The sequence below is a fragment of the Betta splendens genome, chromosome 12 (assembly GCF_900634795.4).
Source record: "Betta splendens chromosome 12, fBetSpl5.4, whole genome shotgun sequence".
Taxonomy (NCBI): Eukaryota; Metazoa; Chordata; class Actinopteri; order Anabantiformes; family Osphronemidae; genus Betta; species Betta splendens.
Window position 1 is genome coordinate 3,879,137 of NC_040892.2, and position 19,633 is coordinate 3,898,769.

At 46.8% G+C, this 19,633-nt stretch overlaps 2 protein-coding genes across 4 annotated transcripts; one reads left to right on the forward strand and one right to left on the reverse strand.

Moving 5' to 3' along the window:
- Window positions 1–67: 67 nt before the first annotated feature.
- On the reverse strand, window positions 68–4,903 carry LOC114866805 (zinc finger and BTB domain-containing protein 6-like). Of its 2 annotated transcripts, XM_041073144.2 has the most exons (4): window positions 4,752–4,882; window positions 2,948–3,063; window positions 2,210–2,528; window positions 68–1,887 (listed from the first exon to the last, which is right to left on the reverse strand). In XM_041073144.2, the coding sequence occupies exons 3-4, from the start codon at window positions 2,516–2,518 to the stop codon at window positions 772–774; spliced, it is 1,425 nt and encodes a 474-aa protein (XP_040929078.1). In that variant the 5' UTR covers window positions 2,519–2,528; window positions 2,948–3,063; window positions 4,752–4,882; the 3' UTR covers window positions 68–771. The 2 variants fall into 2 exon arrangements, with proteins under 2 accessions (XP_040929078.1, XP_029024826.1); XM_029168993.3 differs by lacking the exon at window positions 2,948–3,063 and having other exon boundaries at window positions 4,752–4,903.
- On the forward strand, window positions 3,942–19,297 carry jak2a (Janus kinase 2a). Of its 2 annotated transcripts, none has more exons than XM_029168911.3 (24): window positions 3,942–4,566; window positions 9,680–9,959; window positions 11,219–11,342; window positions 11,425–11,545; window positions 12,101–12,246; window positions 12,350–12,644; window positions 12,844–12,963; window positions 13,064–13,221; window positions 13,378–13,489; window positions 13,673–13,859; window positions 14,185–14,309; window positions 14,988–15,122; window positions 15,203–15,290; window positions 15,570–15,697; window positions 15,790–15,928; window positions 16,064–16,215; window positions 16,327–16,477; window positions 16,556–16,689; window positions 16,782–16,971; window positions 17,086–17,210; window positions 17,291–17,463; window positions 17,549–17,666; window positions 17,857–17,970; window positions 18,068–19,297. In XM_029168911.3, exons 2-24 carry the CDS (start codon window positions 9,704–9,706, stop codon window positions 18,173–18,175), a joined length of 3,399 nt encoding a protein of 1,132 aa, XP_029024744.1. In that variant the 5' UTR covers window positions 3,942–4,566; window positions 9,680–9,703; the 3' UTR covers window positions 18,176–19,297. The 2 variants fall into 2 exon arrangements, with proteins under 2 accessions (XP_029024744.1, XP_029024743.1); XM_029168910.3 differs by lacking the exon at window positions 3,942–4,566 and adding an exon at window positions 4,582–4,839.
- The last annotated feature ends 336 nt before the right edge of the window (window positions 19,298–19,633 follow it).

The following is a 19,633-nucleotide window of genomic DNA, read 5'->3' on the forward strand; positions in this document are numbered from 1 at the left end:
CCTCGCAGGGTCAGTGGCTGTAGTTTGGCCTTGGTTGAACCTTTTTTCATAATAAATATGACACATATCAGCTTATTATCATTAGCTTTACTTAGAGAGGTGTTCTTTCATTACAATACGATAAAGTCTGCGTTCCTTGATCACACTGAATTTATGCCATGCAGTCGCTGCTTGTCAGCTCACAGACCACTTCCTCAGCGTGGGGCGTCTCGGACGCCCTGGGGAGGTCGATGTGTACTTCTGCAGTCGTTGTGACGAGTGACAATGGCATTTCTGGGCCAAGAGGATGAAAGAAGACGAACGGGAGAGCCCGGAAATCCTCCCAGCCTTGCAGGGAACCCAGTCACTTAGAACCTGATGCTCAGTGAGCTGCAAAATTCGGCGGGGTCAAATAGAGAAGCAGCGTCTGCCTGTGAATCCCAGTCTTACTGTAACACACTCGCTGTTTGTCTGTGTACTGTATGAACATGCTGTGGGATGTAGTGTTTATTAATATATTCACTTGGCCGGTGATGGACTATAATGTAATTTGCAGGCTGCACAGGCAAGGCCTTAATTTAGCAGAGAGCACCCAGAGGAGGGACTGCAGGGAGCACAGAGGGACCCTTTCTACTTTCCATTAGCCAAAAGTGACGATGCGACTGCATTAACCCACACTGAGGCCTGAGAGGAAAACCTTGGTGTAGCAGCATGCGCCATCCTCTGTAATCTGTCCCGCACTGTAGCTTTCCTGGCACCCTATCTAACATCCTTTTCGGACACCAGCGTCCTTCAGTGCACAGACTCCTCCAGCACGTTTTGGTGGCTGCCCTTCCCGTGTATTTCCATCAGGTGGCGCCGGAGGCCCGGCTTGTGCGTGAAGAGCACCGCGCAGTGGCCGCACTTGTGCGGCTTCTCCCCCGTGTGCAGGCTGAAGTGATCCTGCAGCGTGGCCTTCTGGGAGAACGTCTTGTGGCACAGCGGGCACCTGAAGGGCTTGCCGCCGGTGTGGACGCCCACGTGGCAGGTCAGGTTGCTCTTCTGGGAAAAGCCCTTCCCGCAGACCAGACACAGATACTGCCTGTGCTCCTTCAAATGCCCCATGTAGCTCTCCAGGTGCTGGAAGACTCTGTCACACTTCCTGCACAGGTACGGCCTCTGGGCCAGTATTCCCTCTGCGTCGTCTGCCAGCTCCTCTCCAGGACAATGGCTCTTTGGCAGATGCGCTCTGGAGTGACAGAACAGGCTGGAGTCCATTATCTCGCCACATTCTTGCAGCTGAGACGCCAGCGTGAACATTTCCTCCTCGTCTCTGTGCCCCTCTGCCGTGTCGTCCTCTTGGCCCCGGGAGGCGTCCGCCACGTCCTCGTGCTGAATGGCCGTCCCTTTAAACTGGTCTCTGGCTGCAGGCGGGCACAGCTTGCATCTCAGCGCTCCCCGGATGCGGTGAACCTGATAGGACAGCTTGTTCGTGTGGACGGGCTGGATGCCTCCACTTTCCTCCGACTCTGTGATGTTGAAGCAGCACGCTGCATCCTCTGCCGACTCCATCTTGGCTCTCACCACCCTCCCGTCCTCTCTGACCTCCCTCAGTCCTTTGCCTTCCAATTTGGTGTCCTGCCTGACGCTTGGTTTGGACTGAATCACGACCACTCCCTGTTCCTCAGGGTCCTGGATGCCGGCGCTGGCCTGGACCATGACCCTTTCCTCCTGATTCCTTAAGTTGGGGCCTGGCCAGCTCCTCTCCGCCTGGTGGACGTGCTCTTCCTCTGATTGTCTCTCCACCTTCAGTAAGGCCAGAGTGGGACTGAGGTACTGGGACACGGCCTGGGCACATTTCTCCACCACCTGGCTCATCTGAAGGGCACTGGCTGCAGTCAGGTAGCTCACCAGCTCTCTCAGAGGAACCTGTAGGTGAAACATAACCAATTTGTGATGGAAACTTCACAAATATCCACTTATTCACTTTAAAGTCACAAAAGAACACAATTGGAACCAGTGGTTAAAGTTGTCTCAGTCATCTATAACTTCTCAAATTACTTTCATATCATAACACCCACATGTTTACTCTTTATTCCTGACTGTGGCTTTTGAGTCTGTTTTTTTATCCTGTGGCTCTGACCTAGATTGCACAGTGCAATAAATTTAAACTTAAACAGGCTGGGGGGGGGGGGGGGGGGGGGGGGGGGGGGGGGGGGGGGGTATATTGGATATCCTGCTGCAGACGTACCTCCAGGAGCCCGGTGTAGCAGGACATGAGCAGTCTCTCGCCGACCTCCACACTGGGAACCACACCCACGTCCAGCTCCGCTTGGCCATCGTGCAGCAGGAACTGGTCTCGCAGGAAGTCCGAGGACGCCGCGAGCACCACTTTGTGGCCGTGGAAGTGCAGAGGCCGATAGGTGGAACCCCGCGGACCCCCGAGGAGGAGAGTGACGTCACAGAAGCGGTAATCCTCCCTCAGGCCATTCATTTTCTTGAGGATTGAGTCGCCGTGGGTGGAGAAATGAAACTGAAGCGTGTCAGAGGAACCTGACATGATGGCGCGTCTGTGTTTGAAAGAACAGTTATATGTGGGTCGCTTTTATAATAGAGACAACACAAACAGTACACTGGAGTAAGTGGAGATTTGGGTCAAATGTTGTTGTTGTCGTGCTGCATTGAGCCAACAGGTGCTACTCTACTTTATATCCCTGAGGCTAATACATCAAACAGCTCTCTGTTTAAGATGTTCAACAGCAGCTCAAACTTCCAGTCAGGTTCAACAAGGCTGAACATTATTAACCATGCACAGTGAAATATTATGTGGGCCAATAAAAAAGTTTTGGATCCCCACAGTAGATTCCACCTTTAATGAGTAGATTTACAGCCAATTATAAACTGCTTCGCACAGTCATTACAGTCTGCAACCAAGTTCTGGCTCTAAATCCGGAGACAGTGAAACCCAGACAGAAAAACCCAGCCCCACCTTTCACAGGCTCGTCCCGCGGTGAAAACAGCGAGAAACGGCTGCGTCGCTCGGCTGAAAGCCAACCACACAACAACGACGCTCTGTCGGACTGATTTCTGACAGTTCACCCAGCACTGGAATAAGAACACAAACGGTTTGGGGCGTTCATCGAGCGGAGGATGCGCATCCCTCCGCGGCCATCGTCCTGCAGGTTTCTGCTGAGGATCCTAAATTGTGCTGCGCAGCGCCGCATTGGGCTGATAATTAACCCGTTCAGCGCTTCTTACGTCCGCACAGACGACCACCGCGCGCGGATGGGGGGAATGTCACGCCTGTTTAACTGAACCAATGCAATTGGGATGCGTAAGCGCGCACCTCGGGGATCGTGTTTAATGGACGCACTGATTCTTTTGTTAAAGGTTTCCTGGCTGTGACATCAAACAAAAGAGCCGCTGGCAGAAACCTCGCTTCCAGTACGTGTGTCCCATCTGGAATACTATTAAGTCCTGCTAGTCCCACGGAATATGCTACTGATTCAAATGCATTGCTCATTGCTTCTAAAAAACTATGACTAAACTGCAACTACCATCTGTAAGTGTTAGACGCAGCGTTTTAACGTGTTCTCAGTGATCCAGTTGTGGTTGTTTGGAAATTGAGTCAACTGTGCTATGTCACGTACTGTAGATCAAGTATTTTTTATGATACAGTATGTACCCTGCAAATTCAGTGCTCATGGAAATATTTAGGTTAAATAAAGATTAGGCTGACGACTTCTGCAAACTGCACAAAGAGCATTTGTTTATTTAAATCTGTGCACTAATTGGTTTGAGATTTTTGGCACAACATGATTCAATATTTACACTGGAATAAACTTAATACTTAACACTTAATAAACAGCTAAACCAAACTTTACATGAGTTTATCTCTAAACAGCCAAGTTGGGAGGTCCTTATGTTTTCTGGCCAAGCCTCAGGTGTTACAATAAAATAAAACTGAGTTCATTCCCAGGTATTCGTGAAACAGAAGAGAAACCAGTGTAAAGAGTCCGAGTTTGGGATGTCCGGATCGAAGTGAAGAGCACCGTCAAAGATAACAACGTGTGGATGCTTTGGCTACGTGGGAATGGAAGGAATGCCGTGAGCTTTCATCGAAATGGACCGGACAGCCGTTTTTTCTTGTTTTTCCAGGAGTTGTGGCAGCGACTGAGGGGGATTCCTACGTGTCAAAGCGCTTCCAAGTGAAACGCGGAAGAAACGGCCCGAGGAAGTGTGACTGAAAGCGGGCTGCTGCGTTCAGGGCGCCCTGCTCCGCCCTCGCCATCAGTACTATGTGACGCCGCGGCAGCAGCGGCTCGTAGCGGGGACACGCGAAGCCCACGGAGGGGAGGAGCCGCTCGCTTTCTCGCGTTGAGGGGGGAAATGAGATAATGAACTGCTACAAAGTCGCCGACTGACTTCGCGACGGGAGGACGGACGGCATGGGAAGGAACGGAGCGGCGGTTCTGGACGGCTACCGACGCATGCTAGCTGCGCTAGCCTAGCTCAGCCGAGGCCGGACACCGCCGGACGCAGCCCGCAGAGCGAGCGGGACTGCGCGGACTGAGGAGTGGAGGCACGGCTCATCCGAAGACGGCAGGAGTGAGTCGAGCGTGCGCGTGCGCGTGTGTGCTGGCGTATTCGCTCTTAGTTACAGTAACTCGGCAGACGTGAGCCTCGCTTTTGTTGACACCGCTTTGCTGACGGTTCAGTGCGTGTAAGTGTGTCTGGGAGGCGGACGAAGCGAACGGAGGGCGCCCGTGGCTCGTTCGTGCGTTTAATCTCACCTCACATCACCTCGAGGAGGATCCGAGCAGGTGTCAGCTGACCGCAGAGGCGCATCTGTCTCCTACGAACTGCACTCACACATTAGCAGTAAGTGGAGTTGCAGTAACTCGAGTGAGGGACGACACACACACACACACACACACACACACACACACAACCTTGATTGATGTGTGAAAACATGAGCAACTATTTGTATGCATTGTACAAACTGTAGGGATTATTTGTGCCTTTGTGGTCATAGCTTTAAAGTAAATAACACAATCACCTTAGATAAAACAAACATTGTTACCAGAAAATAATGAATACAAAAACAGTAAATCTAATGTTATGTGCTATATGTATTAATCAAACCCAGCAGTCACACAATAAAGCAAACTGTACCTTTTGTATTTTAATTCTCAGTCTTCAAGACCAGCTTCACTGATTCCAGGTTTATTAAGTGACTCTTTTACCTCAGGCAGTTCGTTTCCAGTTCAAGCTTGTCTGCGCTGACTGTGATGCAGTGTAGTTTTTAATGTTTTACTCATCCTCCAGCAGTGCAAACTGGCTTCTGAAATTGACTTTTAGAGCAAAGTTTGTTCTGTTGTGGTTGTTTCAACTATTTAAGAAGCCAAACACACATTTAGCTATTTAACTGATTGAGGTATTTACTAGAAGAACCCAATCAGCAATTACAAGTAAGTTGTGTGTGTGACAGTTGTGGGGAAAGTACAGGGATCATGTGTAGCACTCAGTACATTTTATTCAGGTCAGTTACAAAGAACTGCAGTATCAGCAGCTGTAATGTTGAAAAGTGCATCCAGCAGGAGAGAGGAGCCACAGCAGAGCAACGGCTGCTCATGTTTCCATGGCAGATTTTTGCCAAAGTAAGTTTGGAATCACAGGATCACACAGCTGCTTGCAGCTAGATCTGAACACAAGACAATGAAAACAACCCACGCTGTGGTGTGGTTTAGGGTAAACTGAAGTGTGAAATGACGGCCTCTATTTACTGGAGCCTTGATTCATTTATGTTTTTGCTTTTGGCAGCTTCGCTGACTTTCACGGTGCTTGACTGAAGCTGCAAACTTCATGGTTAGCAACAGTTCGTTGACATTGTTGATTATCTAATCTCCACATTCTTCTGTCATGATTTCTCAAAGTTTTCGATAATGTAGGATTTAAAAAATGCTGTTACTTCTGCGTAGCCATGGCTGCACCTATGTGGTAGAATAACCAATACGAGCACTGTAACAGAGAATGTTCAGCAGCTACTTTGAACGCTATTTTGAGGAAGTGTAAAAATGCTGAAACAACCATTGCATCACCAAAGTGGAGAATAGCAGTAGCACAAGAACAAATTGATCTTTAGACACAACATGCTTATTGTGCTGTTTGCTCAGTGACTACAGAGCCATGCGTCTGCTGAGCTCTTGCTGTCCTCTAATTGAATTCCTTTGTTAACTTGTCAGAACAGGAGACACGGGAAGGCTTCAAAGACGCCCATCAGAAGTACTCAGTCTTGTCAAAAGGGGATTTTCATAAGTAACCTCTTAAAAGACTAAGAATGAGCAACAGCGCATTCACTCCGGTAGATGAATGCGTGATCACATGTCAGAGAACTGAGACAAACTCAAGCTATTCTACAGCCAAACCTTGAAGATGAATGACGAGCAAGTATTCCAGATTAGTAACACAAAAAGCACCACCTTCACAAAGTTCCACTGTGATTGCATCCACATGCAGCACCTCAGGCTTTGGCTTCTTCTGTGGTGGCAGCTAGTGTAGCACGACCCATCTTCTGGTTCTGCGAAGGCTGAGATCAGCTCCAGTTCCTCTTAACCAGTTAAAATAGTGGAAGTCGCTTGGTTATAGATAGATGGATTAATCATACAGGCTGTTTGTCTCTAATTAGCCACCAAATGGTTAAAATTACTGTACACGTAGGTCAAGGTGGATTCACTACATCACCCAACTTCCTCTTTGACTTTTCCTCTGCTGCTCTGTGCGATGAACGTCTGAATGTCTAATTTACCTGAATCTCAACCCCCCTCTTTTAATCCTCGTCGAGGAAGTGTGAAACGTCGTCTCTAGTGGCACAAAGACCACTGATGCTGATGTTACCCACAGGTGATGCAGCCGGCAGTGTGCAACGGTTTGCAAATGCCACACGTAGCGTTTCATACGAGATCAGTCCAAAGACTCAGCGCTGCTTTCACCGCTCTATACTCACTCATCACTTTTCAATTTTCACTCTTTGCATCCCTAAAAATAACTGGGATTATTTGAGATTACGTGTGTCAGTCAGATAATCTGGTAAATCACTAACGTGGGAGACCAGGACAGAGTAATGGATGTTCTGTAAATGTGGTGTCCGTTACGATGGTGAACAAGATGGCGAACAAGATGGCGAACGCGTCTGTGGGAGAGACAAGAACAGGTCTTAAAAATCTAAAATCTCTGAACAAAAGTTCTCTAAAAGTGTAAAAAAACTCATATCACACACAAACATCCAGGAGGATAAACTCCACCAGGCACCAGGCACGTCATATATTTAACAGAAACACGTGACTGTCATGGCTAAACGCAGTGAGCGAGGCTAAACGTGGCTCAGCGTGACCGAAAGCAGAAACAGGCCGACTGAACGAAGGCGGATGGCAAGAACATCGCACGACTTCTACTAAACCAAACGCATGACTGGAAACGGACTGAAAACGCTAACGTGGCTAAACGCAAGCTAACGTGTCTAATGCCAGTGGAATGCGTGACTGACAGGGCTGACACTTAGAAGAGCCTAGAACAGGGATGTCCAGATCTAGGTCCAGGTCCAGGTCCACTGCCCCTGCTGGTTTTCCAAATCTCCCAGCTGATCACCTTGATCACCTTGATTAGCTGTCACTTAGCGGCTGATTGACTGAACACTGTGTTAGCTGAAGCAGGGACAGTTGGAAAAGCAGCAGGAGGACCCTCGAGGACCGAGTTTGGACACTAGTTTGGCCTAGAAGAACCTGGACACGAGGAGTTCCATGAGCAGAGGCAGTGGGGGTCCATGAATGTCACTGAGACTCCGAGGCAGCGACCCAGCAGAGACTGAAGGGCTGGGGGGGAATGGAGGTGGGAGAGGGAGAGGCTCAGGGGTGATGTGGCCCTGATTGCTGCTTCGCTGAGGGAAAGAGTGGAGGGGTGTTGAGAGACATTAACAAGAATCTTGCTTTGCAGAACGCTTACTGTTACCGAATCACACAGCGAAGCAGAAACACTGCTTTTTCATTTTGTAATGTTGCGACCAGCTTTTCTTATGGCTTCATATATGACGATATCTGGATCTGCTGCTTCTTTCCACTAGTTTTACTAGGATGGTGGTGATGGTGATTCTTACAGCAGTGGTGCCACTACTGCCACATATGTCCTGGTTCCAAAAACACAACATATTTAAATAATGGCGTTATTTCTGCCTATAAGTTGCATGCAGTGGAGATAATTTATACACAATATTAACTTACTATTCAGTTGTTCATTACAATGATTGCATTGAAAAACCCGCTTTGCACCTTACAGTATGAACAATGGAACACCTATGACCCATATGTTAGTATCGATATTACTCTGCAATACTATGCAATGACTACTTACTACTAATATTACTACTACTTGACATCAGCCTGAGAATTTTTCATTGACTTCTAGTTGGTGTAGAAGTTCAAAGCGTGACTTCACGTACTGTTTTTACCACTAGTACTATTAAACACTGGCAATTCTAACTCTAGTTTAAAATGAAATATTGATTATTTGTACACTTAAGCCATTAAAGTGGTAAAGCAAAATGTCCAGGGACCAATAAAAGGGGATGCGAGCAGCGCAGCCATAATAGGCAACATGTGTGTGAGCCGATAGCGCTGGCTTCAGCATGATAAGCCCCAGCGTGGAACTGGTCAGACTCTGACTGTCTGCTCCGTGATAAACGTTTAGGGCGTGTAAACACGAACAACCCAGAGGCAGTGATCTCCTCCAGCAAAGCATCAGCGCTGACACGATGCTGAACTCCATCGTGACTCAAGCCGATGGAATTACAGAAAGTCCTCAACAGTGACATCTGAGCTAAGACTAGGCAAACATTAATTTAAGTGTTTTAAATAGTCTTTCAAGTAGAGTCAGGTCTGTTAGCAGTGATCATGGACAGCAGCCATTCAAAAAGGCTTTGTTGTGCCCTTATCAGACTCCCTCAGGGTCAGTCACACATGAAAACAATCAACCCAGACCCGCATGTCTGCAAGGCAACCGCTCCTTCTGTTCTGTATGATGTGTCTTTAAATGAACCGTGCACTGCAGACGCTGATTTCCTTACATCGCCAGCCAGCGAACCAAGTCACACGCCCGTCAAGCAAATTGTTGTAATTAGAAGCCTGATAATAAGTTTTGGAACCAGTGTTTGGTTCATTTTTAACCTGTTTATTCCCAGTTTGCACTGTTTTTTTTATGAAACACACTTTATGTTAAAACTGTTGTTTTTTCCGTACTAAATGCAAAAAGAGGCTCAGTCTGCTGACGGCAGCCGTGTGACGGGTAATTATGTGTTCTGACAAGCAACATTAACAAAATTAAGCGATGCTCATTTGGTGTCATTTTATGGTGATAGTGAGGAATGTGTTCTAAATAGCTGTGGTCCTCCTGAATGTGTCTGTCGCTGGTGCAGAGCCGCATTAGGATCATCACGGTCCAGTTTCCCCAGCTCTACGTGATTAAAGTGTTCTTATGGCCTAAACTGTTGCAATACAATGTTTAGTGTTTCTGCATTGGTTTCTAACAGTACAACTTATAATGGTCATGTTCTGATGCCAGACTACTGTAAAACAGCACAATACACCTTAACTATACTACTTATCTTGAACCCTCCTCCCTCGTCTTCATCCAATCTCACCTTTTCCACCGTCTCATTCTTTCCCCACAGGTGGATGTTTGTTGTGAGCAGCACATGGCCGCCTGTATTCTGCTGACAGACATGGACCCGCCCACATCCAGTCTCGCAGCACGTCCCAACGAGGCCCCGCCCGACCTCGGCCCGGCCAAGCAGGACGCGGACGCCGCCTGCCTCATGGTCCACCTGCACCACCCGGGGAACGGCGACGGGCGGACTGGGCCGAGCCAGAACCGCTCGCACAGCGTGCTCACGTTCCCGGCGGGTCAGTACGTGGCCGAGGAACTGTGCACGAGGGCAGCGAAGGCGTGCGGTGAGTTACAGCAGGACGGCACACCAAAAAACAGTCTGCTCAAAACATAATGTTTTACTGTCCATAAATGGACACAGCATTTATATTTACAGGCATCTTCAAACCAAATGAGGGAATAGATGTTATAGGAATGTTGTTTTTCCCTTGAGTATAATTCGGATGCCAAGGAGCCCCTGGTGACTTGTGGTCTCACACACCTTATAAGGAGATTAGGTCCTCATTCAATTATCTGTGCATTTAAAAAAAGCCGAATCCGTTAACTTCATAAAACTGGACCTCCACTGATGTGTTGGTATGAAGGTGAGGTTACTTTGGGTCAGCTTGGGCTCAGCGGGGGTCCACTGCGTGTTCTGACACCTGTCAATCATTGCCCTTTTCCCATGGTGACACGCTCTACCACAGTATCAAACCACAAGGTGGATTCAGTGAATGCTCTTGTGTCTGTGAGCGTAGTGAACTCAGAGCAGGAAGTTGTCAACCGTGGGCCTATCTTTCTCTGCCACGCTTTTAAGCCCATTCCCTTTTGTGCCGATAAGAAGCGTCTCTCCTTTTATTTCTGCCTTCGCTGTTTCCCTTTGCATTTCTTAATGTCGCACTTGCTTTCTACTGCTATTCCTTTCTTAGTTTCTCACATGCTTTATTCAAAGTCTCCCTGGGGGTTTCTACATTCTGTCTACTCTGTTTCTTCCTGTAAACCCTGCTGGTGGACTTCCAGGCAACTTCAGTTTCATCATGAACCGTGTTTGCTTTACATTTACACTTCAGCACATTGTTGACTTCATCACTTGGTTACTTATTGCAATAAATGACAACAAACTTGGGCTTGACGGCACCAACTGTGTGAGTTTCTCGACTCGACTTCCTCACTTGTGGCTAGGCGTACTTCCTTTTGCGCAGCACTCCCATCCCCACGCCGCTGCTTGACTCACGTGAGGTCTTCCTGTTCAGCGATGACATTTTGTGTCGGCTAATGACCCACTTTGCGCGGATGATAAAAGCACCTTGATTCTCGAGGTGCTGGGGTTTGATGGCAGACTGAGAACTTGTGGGAATAGTCGGAAACAAAAGCACAGACATGTGGTTAAGGTGGTAGAAGTCATCTGAACTGTGATTATATGTCTTAGCCTTATTTTAGGCCTGGGTACAAACTGAGTCTTGTACAAAGTAGTCTTATTGTTACAGAATAAAACTGCCTGTACTGTGTTTTAGTACATATTTGCATGGTCTGTTTAAAATGATGGCCTCGTTTTCTTCTCCAGGAATTGCTCCAGTGTTTTGCGGTTTGTTTGGTCTAATGAGGGACAGTGACAGGACGTTCTTCCCTCCTAATCACATCTTTAAACTCAACCCTTCAGCCAGTGAGAAACTGGTCTTCAGGATCAGGTAGACAATGCTGATCGTTGTATTGGCATTTATTTATGCCTTGCTTTTTATCCGTCTTCATTTTCCATGGCCTCCTTTCCAGGCACTATTTTCCAGGCTGGTATAAAAACGGGAGTTCATTCTATGCCCATCGTTACGGCGTATCGAAGGGGGCGGAGAGTCCCGTCATGGACGATTGTGTCATGGCTTACCAGTTTTTTCAGGTTAGTTCTTCTTCTTCTTTTTTCTGTTTACACTTTGTATTTGTATTTCATAATTTTTAAAATTCTCCTTAAACTCAAATCGCTTTTGTTTGAATTTCCTACTCTGACCTACTTTGCTTTCTGTTACTACAGAAACAGAATTGTTGGTTTGGGGATAAACTGTGCCTCTCTGCCTTTCTGCCTGTTGTTCTAACCCGTCTGTCTCATCAGCCCCTATTCATTTGCATAAGTTCAGAAAACAGGAAGTGGGGTAGTAAGAGTGTTAAAGTAGCACAAATGAGGAACAAGGGGTTTGTGCTTTCCTCATTCTGCTTGTGTTTGTTTTGTGTTTTTTCTTGTAAATGTCACACTCCATTTCTTTCAGCTTTGTTGCAGATTGAGCTGTGTGTCAAAGTATTGACCAACATAATATTTGCACACATTCTGTAGAACATGCTGTAATGAAATAGGATTTCATTGGGTGAGGCTTGTGGCCTCTCTTTGCCTTTCTCTGTCACATCCAACTTTAATCTGCTCCATTTTTCCTTCATTAATTTGATGGTTATTCTTCTTCAGTGGCGCAGTGACTTTCTCAACGGCTGGGTTCAAATCCCAGTGAGCCACGAGTCCCAGGAGGAGTGTCTGGGCATGGCAGTGCTGGACATGATGAGGCTTGCTAAAGAGTGTGGTCAGTCACCTGTAGACATCTACAATGAAAACAGGTTAGATTCTCTGCAAAAAGAGAAAACTAAATGACTATACTCTTCTATAATATCTAATTTTATATCTCATTCACACATTTGGTTTAAATTCCTCCCTCACTAGCTACAAATCCTTTCTGCCAAGATGCATGCGAAGCCGCATCCAGGAATACAACATCCTGACCCGAAAGCGGATCCGCTACCGCTTCAGGAGGTTCATCCAGCAGTTCAGTGAATGCAAGGCCACAGTGTGCAACCTCAAGCTGAAGTACCTGATGAGCCTGGAGATGCTGTTGCCCTCCCTCTACATCGAGCGCTTCCGCGTGACGGACCTCTCGGCGCGCGAGGTCACCATCATTGTCAGCGGCAACGAGGGAATCCAGTGGTCAAAGGGGAAAGAGGAGGAGGGAGCAGAAGAGGTAGGGACAGGGAGGGTGAATCATGTTACCATGGTAACACATTGTACACATGCGATGCTGTTGTGGTCGGTTGCCACCAATAGATGGAGCTGTAGGAGTTGTGTACCTGTGCCCACCAGAACAATGTTGTGTCTGTAGCAGATTTCCTATTCAGTATGTGAAATCTAAGTGTTGGCGGATTTGTTCTTTGTGTATTTAGGCACTTCAGACGTTCTGTGACTTCCCAGAGGTGATCGACATCAGCATCAAGCAGGCCAATAGCGAAGGGTCTGTGGAGAGTCGCATAGTTACTCTCACCAGACAGGACAACCACATCCTGGTACAGTGGATCCATGTGTGTCAGATTACTGTAGCATCAAACAGGATTCAGAAGCAAACTATTAGTCGCTTGTGCATCTTCTCTCTGTCTGACTACGAAGGAACTGGAGTTTCATTCGCTTCCAGAGGCCCTGTCGTTTGTGTCACTGGTCGATGGATATTACCGACTAGTCGCTGATGCCCATCATTACTTGTGTAAAGAGGTGGCTCCCCCCAGACTCCTGCAGTGCATTCAGAGCTACTGTCACGGTCCTGTGTCGTGAGTATCACACGTGTGCATAGCATGTAGCACATACTACTGTACCACAAAACCATGCGCTTCACACATGTTTGGGTCTGGAGACACAGTAATGGAAACACACACACACACACACACACACACACACTCACCCTACACATGTTACTTTGATCATAGGATGGAGTTTACAATCGCTAAGCTGCGTCGCTCTGGTAATCACCAAGGCCTGTACATTCTTCGCTGCAGCCCAAGGGACTACGATAAATACTTCATGTCCTTTGTGATAGAGGTAAGTAGGAAACAATTATATTCACCGCTTGAGAAATAGGATGTCTGAACTCATCAGTTGTGGATGCAGTAATTGCAGTTTAATTGTATAAACATTCCAGCCTAAAGGTCCATGAGATCAATTTAAAACAACAGCTTCAGGACAACTTAACTTTTACATAAGCGCTGTTTATTTGCCTTCCAGTCTGAAAACACGGTGGACTGTAAGCACTGTCAGATCGTGAAGACTGAGTCAGGAGAATACATCTTGAGCGGTGCCAAAAGGGGCTTCGACTCGCTGAAGGAGCTCCTGCACTGCTATCAGAAAGAGGCGCTGCGCACTGATGGTTACACGTTCCAGCTGACCAGGTGCTGCCCACCCAGCCCCAAAGGTGTGTGTTCACATACAGCATGTGTCACTCATGCGCTCATTGCGTCGCTGCAGGGATTTGATGGAGTTACTAATGATTCATTTAATGAATACTTTTAAACTTTTTACGGCTCATGAAGTCTTTAAAGGCCAAAGAACAAACCACTTACACTCATATTCCTGCTAATATTCATGATTAGGCTGATCTAATAATCTAACCGTTCTAAATTTATTTTTACTTTTGACATTTGGCGGCGGCATTGAAGTACTGTACAGTAAATACCCAAAGTGGAAATCAGTTTTCACATAGAAACCCTAACCTCTGTTCACCTTTTATCCTTTTACAGATAAATCCAACCTACTGGTGTGCAGAAATAATCAAGGGTCAGAAGTCTGTCTGTCTCCCTTGCTTCACAAACACGACATCAGCCAGATGGTGTTCCACAAAATCCGGAAAGAGGACCTTGTCATTGTAAGATAAGCCTCTTGGACTTCTGCGAGAAGCTTGTATGACCAGCATAAGGCCCAAAACGTACTTGTACTATGTCACAACTCACCTTAAGCTAGACCGCATGTTTGAGCATACGGTGCCAGAACAATCAGTGTGACTCCTGCAGGGTCAGTCAGGTTAACCCTCACATTTCCTCCAGGGGGGGTCAAAGCCATTCAGCTTGTGTGTGGGATGTGACCAGCTTTAAAGAGGACAGGGCGAAGGTTAACTCAGAGCTCCTCAGCATCATTAGTAGCCGTCCCTGTGGACCAGTGTGAGCGTCGGCTCTGTGACCCCTCTATTTCCCTCACACGTTATGTTGTATTGTTTGAGTACTTGAAGTTCTGTACAGCAGGACTGTGACAGGAAAACCACACATCGGGTCGCTCAGGGTGTTTCTCTATCGCTAAACTCTGCTCTCGCCGCCTGCTTATCAGGTCCACAATGCGTTCTCATGTTCCTGTTTTTAACGTGGGTTTGGCTGAGTTGTGCAGTAAATTTAGAGCTTTGGAAACTGGCTAAACTAATTTTTAGGGTCTAGCTGTTTCTGTGCTGCAAAAGTGAACATGTTTCTCAAACTGAAACTAAAAAGGTTTTGAAGTGTGACCTCAGAAAGATTTTTGTCTGTTTACATACAGTATCAATGGTGTTTTGTTTTAGAACGAGAGTCTAGGCCAAGGAACCTTCACCAAGATCTTCTGTGGAGTGAGGAAGGAGCTGGGGGACTACGGAGAGATACACCAGATAGATGTGGTTATTAAGATCCTGGACAAGGCTCATCGCAACTTTTCAGAGGTTGGCTTTGGTTCCTGTTTTTGTAGGAGATATGTTGATATTAAATTCTCTAATCTTTTTCTCTCTTTTTGCTCACATAGTCCTTTTTTGAAGCCGCCAGCATAATGAGCCAGCTCTCTCATAAGCACCTACTCCTCAACTACGGCGTCTGTGTTTGTGGCGATGAGAGTAAGTCTGCCAGTCAACAGCATATAAAAATAAACCAACTTTGGACAGAGGTGAAGAAATCAATATTTGCATTTATATAGGGTGAAATGAGCCAGGTGGTCTAAAGAAGTATCTTTGTCAAATTCAGACAATTTGCACTATTTAGAGCTGTGGTTTGTATATAAACATTGTATCTCATGTCATGTGATCACTGAACCATCAATGAGGAATCGAAAGGCAGATTTCTGGCCTGCTCTGCTGTGAATTGTGAAAACAGTCTTCTTTTCTCCTCACTGTCAGACATGATGATACAGGAGTATGGTAAATTTGGTTCTCTGGACATCTACCTGAAGAAGAACAAAAGCTCTGTTAACATCACTTGGAAGCTGGAAGTGGCCAAACAGCTTGCCTGGGCTATGCACTACCTGGTGGGACCGCAAACACGGTTACACATACAGTAAATGAAGCTAATCAAATGGAGGACTGCCTTTATGCCAATGTGATTTATGTCTGCACACAGGAGGATAAAAACCTCATTCACGGAAATGTGTGCGCCAAGAACGTTCTTTTAATCAGAAAGGAGGACCGGAGGACCGGCAGCATGCCCTTCATCAAGCTCAGCGACCCAGGCATCAACATCACAGTCCTGCCCAGAGAAGGTGAGAGCCATGACTTCATGTACTGACCTGATCAGGGTGTCAGGGTGTTTTCCTCACACCTGTGTGAGTCCGTGGACCATTAATGCTGGTGTGATTGACAATGTCTCCTGCTCCTTTTCATCCTCTGTGCCCTAGTGCTGGTGGAGCGTATCCCATGGGTGGCCCCTGAATGCATAGAAAACCCTCTAAACCTGAGCTTAGCCACCGACAAGTGGGCCTTCGGGACCACGCTTTGGGAGATCTGCAGCGGCGGAGACAAGCCCCTCGTCACTCTGGACTGTTCCAAGGTCACAAAAAGAAAGAATGAATTGAAATGATTGATTTGCTGAGGCTGATCTAGAATCAGCGACTTGGTGCTTCAAAAGACTGTGGCTGACTTGTGGCGTTTCCCTCTACAGAAGATCCTCTTCTATGAGGACAGGCACCAGCTGTCGGCTCCCAAATGGACAGAGCTAGCCAACCTGATTAACAGCTGCATGGACTATGAGCCTTCATATCGGCCGTCCTTCAGAGCCATCATCAGAGATCTCAACAGCCTCTTCACACCAGGTAGAGAAACATAGAAATACATTAGATGCATGTGGCATTTGTGACTGTATGAAATGACTACAGGTTGTTCTTTTGCAGACTATGAGCTGCTGGCGGAGAGTGACATGTTGCCCAACAGGACGAGAGGCTTCGGGTTCCCGTGGGCCTCTGAGAGCCAGGAGCCGGCCCAGTTTGAGGAACGGCACCTCATCTTTCTCAAGCAGCTGGGCAAAGTAAGGCTTCCGATGGCTGTAAACGTGTTCCTCAATGAGCCTTTGCCACATTTAAAAGCAAATGAAACATAAATTCCTGTTCATCGCCGCAGGGGAACTTTGGCAGCGTGGAGATGTGCAGGTATGACCCGCTGCAGGACAGCACGGGGGAGGTGGTGGCCGTGAAGAAGCTTCAGCACAGCACAGCCGAGCACCTCCGGGACTTCGAGCGGGAGATTGAGATCCTCAGATCCCTCCAACACGAGAACATCGTCAAATACAAGGGCGTTTGCTACAGCGCAGGCACGAGCACATTATCTGTATAATATCCAACTTCCCTTTGGCCGGAACCTCTACGTGACTCCTCACCTGTCGTTTTTAGTCTCGTATTTATAAAACACTTCTTTCTCTTCGCAGGACGAAGGAACCTGCGGCTGATTATGGAATATCTCCCCTACGGCAGCTTGAGAGATTATCTCATCAAGCACAAGGACCACTTTGACTGCAAGAAACTGCTGCATTATTCAGCACAGATTTGCAAAGTACAAACGTGTTACATGTAGTTTCACAGATTCAATCCTTCTTTTACCTGTGAACCACTAACACATACTCTGTCTTGCAGGGCATGGACTACCTCGCCACAAAGCGTTACATCCACAGAGACCTGGCAACCAGAAACATTCTGGTGGAGAGTGACATGAGGGTGAAGATTGGTGACTTTGGCCTCACCAAGGTGCTGCCTCAGGACAAGGACTACTACACGGTTAGAGAGCCGGGGGAAAGCCCCATCTTCTGGTGAGGAAGACACACTGCAGGCGTGGGGCCGCGTTTTTTGTCTCGTACACGGACTCCATGTAGAGGTTGTGCTGCTGCTCCCCAGGTACGCTCCCGAGTCGCTGACCGAGAGCAAGTTCTCTGTAGCGTCAGACGTCTGGAGCTTTGGAGTCGTCCTCTATGAGCTGTTCACCTACAGTGACAAGAACTGCAGCCCACCAGCGGTAACACACGCACTTTATATCACGTAACCATGTTCTAATTTGTTCCTTAATTGTCTTAATCAAGCTACAAAACAATGGCAGCATAATTAGTCTTAATTGTTATTAAGGAAATCAGTTGATTGAGCACTCGGCGGTTATAGAGTCATGACGTTTTGCAGAGGAGTCATAGGAAATTCTCTTTTTTTTTCAGGTGTTTATGGACAAGATGGGGAATGAAAAGCAGGGCCAGATGATCGTCTACCACCTGATCAACCTGCTGAAACAGGGATACAGGCTGCCCGCTCCTGAGAACTGTCCCGGGAAGGTCAGGAACTGTTCCACAAATGCAACAAATCAACAAACAAACTCCTCCCACACACACTGCAACGAACTGATAATTCTGTTTTCTGTGTTGTGTTCAGATTCACACGATCATGACAGAGTGCTGGAGCAGCGACCCACGGCTGCGGCCTACCTTTAAGACATTGATCCACAGTGTGGAGGCTGTACGCGACAGCAAGGACGGATGAGGAGCATTGATCCTTCGACCTCTGACCTTTGAGTGCTTCTAAACTCCTGGGAGTCCTTCCTTCATGTCAACAGAACAGTCAATGTGTCTGTGATGTCCAGATGCACCGTTTTACGGCCACACATGGGATTCATAGTGATTACTACACTACATCTGACTAAGACGCCTTGAAGATGCCTTTAAGAACATTTGAGTTTGATGAATTTTTGAGCCTTAAGAATCAACCAATACCAACACGCAGACACCAGTGAGCAGCTACTGTGTTTTAACACTCAGATTTTCTGTTGTTATCGTTTATTGTCGGGACCAAAGAGGTCGTCTCATTCATGGGACTGTAAATCACTTTTGAATTTAAAAACCTCCCTGAGCCCAATTCCCAACTAAGTGACCCTTGATGCGCTGCTGTGGCTGTACACACATCGATGATGTCACCTGATGGCCAGACAGACTGATGAAGGAGTCAGTAGGCGTCAGCAGCGGCTCTGCTCGTGTCCTGTGGGAACCTACTGTGAAGATCTCTACAAGGGATTTCCATGCAGATTTGTACTGTTACAGTGGCCTTTTACCCGGCGGAGGTGCTTGGATGACACCGTCATTCTACAGAACCAAAGTGAGGACAGGTTATTTGTCTACATGACGCCATGGAATGTGGAAACAAGATTATCACACAGCAATACACATGTTGTAACATTGGGTGGAACAACATCACCCTTGGGAAATGATTGTTCTTAACCCCAAACCTATATATTCTATAAATAGCTTGTCTTGTAAAGAGTTTGGCTTGTGGCAAGATGAATGTCTGACTTTTCTTCACATCGTTATCTGTCAGTGTATGTGAAAACGTGTCTCAATCCTAGAGTATGTTTGTTTCTTCTGTACAAAACTTGAATATATAAAACATTCCAGGCCAGATGATAATGACTGAAGCAGGAGGATCAATACTCCACAAGAAGCTTTGACACACAGGTACAGCACGAGATACAGATACTGTTTTCACCTCCAGTGTCTTTTGATCCAGTTGGTTTGTAGCTTTCCTGCATTTAAAACTTTGTTATTTTCTTACTCAGAGACTGTTACTGTGGCATTTCTGTTGCCATGTTACATTAAACGATTTGATAAACTAGTTTCATTTGAATGGATTTATGAATATGAAGCTCCCTTTAAAAAAATTACATTTAATCTTTTACCCTCTGACCAAAAGAGAGAAACACACTTTTTTCCCTTAGTTGCACCTCAGGGTCTTCACACTGTTGACCAGGCTGGTGTGATGTTGTAAAGCAAACAATGAGTTCTCAGCGACCTACATTACACGTGCACGATTTTATCCTGCTGGCTATAGATTAGACGCTGGAAGGTGGATGATGCTCCACATTCTCATTCATGTGTATGACCGATTCATAGACAATATAAATACTGCTCAACATTTCATATTCAAGGTTTTTAAAATTTATTTGTCAAG

Bases quoted from the DNA above. Each gene is read 5' to 3' on its own strand.
- LOC114866805 (XM_029168993.3), bottom strand. From the start codon at position 2,518: ATGTCAGGTTCCTCTGACACGCTTCAGTTTCATTTCTCCACCCACGGC. The intron at 1,888-2,209 runs GTACGTCTGCAG...TTTCACCTACAG, and splicing joins GCTACACCGGGCTCCTGGAG to GTTCCTCTGAGAGAGCTGGT.
- jak2a (XM_029168911.3), top strand. From the start codon at position 9,704: ATGGCCGCCTGTATTCTGCTGACAGACATGGACCCGCCCACATCCAGT. The intron at 11,546-12,100 runs GTTAGTTCTTCT...ATTCTTCTTCAG, and splicing joins TGGCTTACCAGTTTTTTCAG to TGGCGCAGTGACTTTCTCAA. The intron at 14,310-14,987 runs GTAAGATAAGCC...GTTTTGTTTTAG, and splicing joins GGAAAGAGGACCTTGTCATT to AACGAGAGTCTAGGCCAAGG.